Here is a 5,237-nt window from a genome sequence, read left to right as displayed (position 1 = left end):
AACAAGAAACCGACAATTTATTGCTGAAAATATAAACGGATGGAAAGCTCTCCATATAAAGGAGGGAAAAATATCTCGTTAAGGTAGGTTTTATTGAATTCCGAATACTGACTTAAGCATCGGAGTGCCTTTGCAGGTACACTCCCCCCCCCCCCCCATTTTTCATTGCCCGCACTCTCACATAACAACAACCGCAAGAAGCTCGGATTCCAAGGGACGGACGTACAACTTTGGGGCATATAGCTCGGTTGATTCCAAGGAGTTGAAGCCGACCTCTTTCCCAGGCAAGACCAATTGGCGCCCACCGTGGGGCCGAGGAAATCGTATTTTTTCTTTTGGTCCCATCACCTCCTCTGCATCCATGGCTGACGTACCGCCTCCCTCACTGTCCGAACTTATGCGAATGGTAGCCGAACTACAACAAGCCAATCAGCGAATGGCCGACGAAAACCAAATAATGGCTGCCCAAATTGCTGAACTAAATCATGCTCGGATCGAGCACAACGATGCTCATCGCCAGCAGGCAGAAGATGAAGAGCATCAGTCCCAACCAACTCATGTTTCGGAGACCGCTCGAGGCGAAGAACAGCAGCCCGAAGATGAAAAAGAAGAGTCCGACGACCCTGTAGGTCCCTTCATAGAAGCAGTGATGAACTTCGAACTGCCGAAGAGGTTCACTCTGCCGTTGACCCTCATGCCTTATGATGGACTCGGAGACCCGAGAAAGTTTCTAAAGAAGTTCCGATCAATAATGATCGTCAATGGTGCATCAGATACAGTTTTATGTCGTTGTTTTTCGAATTATCTAGACGGCCCTGCACTTGATTGGTTGTGTGCTTTGACTGCAGGTTCTATTTCGCGGTTTCACCAGTTGGCGAAGTTATTTGAAGAGCATTTCGCCGGATCCGCAATTTACTTGCACGATTCTGATTACTTGAACACTATCAAGCAAGGACCAAATGAAAGCTTAAAGGACTACATGACCCGATTTACCAAGGTCGCGATCAACATACCAGACCTCCACCCCGAGGTCCATCTACACGCAATTAAAAGCGGCCTCCGACCCGGAAAGTTCCAGGAGACAATCGCAGTAGCCAAGCTGAAGACTCTAGCAGAATTTTGGGAGAAGGCAAAAGGACAAATTGACATTGAAGAGCTCAGACAAGCTCGGAAGTCTAACAAGTCACACTTCCGCGAAGAAGATAAGAGCTCAACCACTAAGAAAAGTTTTAAACTAACACCTCGATTTGATTCTTATACGCAGTTTAACACTAAGAGAGAAGACATAATCAAAGAGATCTTGAACTCAAAACTAATCAAGCCACCAAGAAAGGTAGGTACATACCAAGATGCAAAGAACGTGGACAAATCGAAATACTGCGCTTTCCACCAGAAACACGGCCACAATACTGACGATTGCGTGGTTGCCAAAGACCTTTTAGAACGACTAGCTCGACAAGGATACCTCGACAAATACATTAGTGGTCACATCCAAAAGCGCGGCCCAAGCTCCACAACAAACGACCTCTCTGAACAAAACCGAGAAAAAGAGAAGACATCTTCAAGCCAATATGAAAGACCACGAGGTATAATCAACTGTATTTCAGGAGGATACGCCAGTGGAGGATATTCAAATTCGGCAAGGAAAAGATCGTTCAGAGCCATATGTTCGGTAAACGGACCACAACAAGGTGAAGCAATCACTAATCCACAACCAGAAGTCACTTTCACAAACGGCGACTTCAACTCCAGTATACAAAATTTGGACGACCCTGTGGTGGTCACCCTTCAGCTAGGGGATCTATTGGTGAAAAAAGTGCTCTTAGATCCCGGGAGCAGCGCCGATGTTCTATTTTACTCCACATTTCAAAAGATGAAACTCAGCGACAACATGCTACAGTCAACAGGAGGAGATCTGGTCGGCTTCTCAGGAGAACGAGTTCCAATACTCGGATCAGTGTGGTTACAAACCACACTGGGTGAGCATCCTCTTTCAAAAACTAATGATATTCAATATTTAGTAGTTGATTGTTTCAGTCCATATAACCTAATTCTTGGCCGACCTTTTTTAAATAAGTTCGGCGCCATTGTGTCTACCGTTCATCTCTGTGTAAAGTTTCCACTGCAGGGTGATCAGGTTATAACAATCCATGGAGATCATAAAGAGGCACGACAGTGTTACAACATCAGCATGAAGTTCCAAAATCACTCAACTCAACAAGTCAACAATGTCGACCTCAAACAAAAGGGGGACACACTGGCCGACCTGGACCCAAGAGCTGATTTTCTCGAGCGCCCAAAACCATCCGACGAGTTACAAAAAGTATATTTCAATAATGACCCTAACAAATTTACATATGTAGGTACATCAGTCAGCATAGCCGAGTTACAGGCCATAACGACCTTCCTGCAAGAACACGCCAATCTTTTTGCTTGGACACCTTCAGACATGCCCGGCATCGACCCACAAATTATCAGTCATAAACTAGCAATAAACTCGGCAGTCCGACCAGTGCAGCAGAAGAAACGAAAACTCGGCGAAGAAAAAAAGAGAGCGTCACTAGAAGAAACACAAAAGCTCATCAACGCCGACTTTATCAAAGAGATCAGATTCACTACCTGGTTAGCCAATGTGGTAATGGTAAGAAAACAAAATGGTAAGTGGCGCATGTGCATCGACTTCATCGATTTAAACAAAGCATGCCCAAAGGATTCCTACCTCCTACCCTCCATAGACTCTTTAGTAGATAATGCATCAGGCTACACTACTTTAAGTTTTATGGATGCGTATTCAGGGTATAATCAAATACTCATGCACCCCTCCGATCAAAATAAAACAGCTTTTATCACTGACTTCGGTAACTATTGTTTTAAAGTTATGCCATTTGGATTAAAGAACGCAGGTGCAACTTACCAACGCCTTATGGATAAAGTGTTCGCCAAACAGATCGGCAGAAATATCGAAGTTTATGTCGATGATATGGTCGCCAAAACACAAATCGGACATAATCACATCAGCGACCTTACAGAAATCTTCGGCCAGATCCGCCAGTACAACATGTGCCTCAACCCCGAGAAATGTGCATTCGCCGTTCAAGGGGATAAGTTTCTGGGGTTTCTGCTAACATGCAGGGGAATAGAGGCAAATCCAGACAAATGCCGAGCAGTGCTGGACATGGCAAGCCCTAAAACAGTCAAAGAAGTTCAGCGCCTCACAGGACGACTTGCCGCACTTTCCAGATTTGTTCCTTGCCTAGCCTCAACTTCTATTCCTTTTTTCCAAACAATTAAAAAGAAAAACATATTTGAATGGAACGACGATTGTGAGAAAGCCTTTTCGAAATTAAAAATAACTCTCTCACAACCACCGATTTTACAAAAACCCCTACAAGGGGAAGATTTATTTCTATACCTATCAGTTACTGATTGGGCGATAAGCTCGGCCCTTGTTACAGAAAGAAACAAAGTTCAGAATCCGATATATTTTGTCAGTAAGACTCTCCAGCATGCCGAGCTCAATTATCCGAGGATTGAGAAGCTCGCACTGGCACTAATATTCTCGGCGCGACGTCTCCGACCTTACTTCCAGAGCCATGTTATCCACGTCAGAACCGATCACCCACTAAGACAAGTGTTACACAAACCAGAAATTGCAGGATGACTTATAAAATGGGCAGTCAAACTATCTGAGTTCGATATCAGGTACCAATCCAGAGGGCCGATCAAATCTCAATTTCTGGCAGATTTCATCGCCGAGCTTACCATACCATCAGAGGAAGATCATGCAAAACAATGGACCTTATATGTAGACGGCTCTTCAAATAATGGGGGCTGTGGAGCAGGAATACGTCTGGAGGCCGATGATGGATTCATACTAGAACATTCAATACACCTAGCCTTCAAAGCCAGCAACAACCAATCCGAATATGAAGCACTAATCGCCGGATTGCGACTTTGTCTAGACCTCCAAATCTCGGCAATCAATGTATATTATGATTCATTATTAGTGGTACAGCAGGTAAATGACCTTTTTCAGGTAAAAGATCCACTACTCTCTAAATATCTGCTATTAGTCAAGAAATTATCAAACAAAATTTGCCAAATTTGATATACAACATATACCACGCGAACAAAATCAAAGAGCAGATATCTTATCTAAACTCGGCAGTACACAGTCCGAGTTATCTACACTACAACAGTTTACAATAACATCACCCATTGTTACTCTGACAAACATGTTGAGTGTTACACAGGGAAAAGATTGGAGGGACGACTTTATACACTATCTACAAACAGGTGCTATACCAGAAGGGGTCGAAAACAATAAAAAGTTTCGACGACAAGCATCCTACTTCACAATACTCAATGGAAAACTGTATCGACGAGGTTATACTCGGCCTCTACTCAAATGTCTCAACAGGTCAGAAGCTGACATAGCTTTAGCAGAGGCACATGAAGGAATCTGTGGAACACATACAGGAGCTCAAAGCCTAACATCCAAGATCCTCCGAGCTGGATTCTTCTGGTCAACTTTGAAACAAGACAGCCAACAAAAAATCAGGTCATGCAACAATTGCCAAAGACATGCACCACTGATACACATACCTGCCGAGCAATTACATCATTCCGACATTAGTTGGCCATTTAACCAATGGGGTTTAGATATACTCGGGCCGTTCCCTACGGAACCGGGCCAGGTAAAATTTCTTATTGTCGGCATTGATTATTTCTCCAAATGGGTGGAAGCCCAACCTTTAGTAAAAATAACATCACAGCAAATGATTTCATTCGTTTGGAAGAACATTATTTGCCGTTTCGGCATACCTCAACATATCACAACTGACAACGGTCGCCAGTTCGCCGACCAGAAATTTCAAACTTTTTTGCAGAATCTCAAAATAAAGCAAAACTTCGCCTCTGTTGAAATCCTCAAACGAACGGACTAGCTGAGGCTGCGAACAAGGTCATCCTGCATGCACTAAAGAAGAAGCTAGATGACGCCAAAGGACTCTGGGCCGAACTAATACCTGAAGTCCTTTGGGGGTACAACACCACCCCACAAACATCAACAAAGGAAACGCCATTCAAGACGAAGGCCATGATACCCCTGGAGATCTCCCAGAACTCCATCCGAACTTACATCGACAATCAAGACGAAGCTCGGAGAACCGAGCTCGATGTCATCGAAGAAATAAGAGACATCGCCACCTTGAAGCAACGTGCAGCACAGCAAGCAA

At 44.0% G+C, this 5,237-nt stretch overlaps 1 protein-coding gene across 1 annotated transcript; it reads left to right on the top strand.

Annotated features, from left to right (window-relative positions):
• The first annotated feature begins 361 nt into the window (after positions 1 to 361).
• LOC148570558 (uncharacterized) lies at positions 362 to 4,946 on the top strand. The gene is made up of 3 exons (XM_088507084.1): positions 362 to 3,323; positions 3,678 to 4,018; positions 4,254 to 4,946. The coding sequence occupies exons 1-3, from the start codon at positions 362 to 364 to the stop codon at positions 4,944 to 4,946; spliced, it is 3,996 nt and encodes a 1,331-aa protein (XP_088363210.1).
• Positions 4,947 to 5,237: the final 291 nt, after the last annotated feature.

This window comes from Arachis ipaensis, chromosome B3, assembly GCF_059453495.1.
Source record: "Arachis ipaensis isolate K30076 ecotype BB chromosome B3, ASM5945349v1, whole genome shotgun sequence".
In the NCBI taxonomy this organism is placed as follows: domain Eukaryota; kingdom Viridiplantae; phylum Streptophyta; class Magnoliopsida; order Fabales; family Fabaceae; genus Arachis; species Arachis ipaensis.
The sequence above is the reverse complement of the archived record's forward strand: the minus strand, read 5'-3'. Positions and strand labels throughout refer to the sequence as shown.

Bases quoted from the DNA above. Each gene is read 5' to 3' on its own strand.
- LOC148570558 (XM_088507084.1), top strand. From the start codon at position 362: ATGGCTGACGTACCGCCTCCCTCACTGTCCGAACTTATGCGAATGGTA. The intron at 3,324-3,677 runs GTGAGAAAGCCT...TAAAATGGGCAG, and splicing joins ATTTGAATGGAACGACGATT to TCAAACTATCTGAGTTCGAT. The intron at 4,019-4,253 runs GTAAATGACCTT...AGTGTTACACAG, and splicing joins CATTATTAGTGGTACAGCAG to GGAAAAGATTGGAGGGACGA.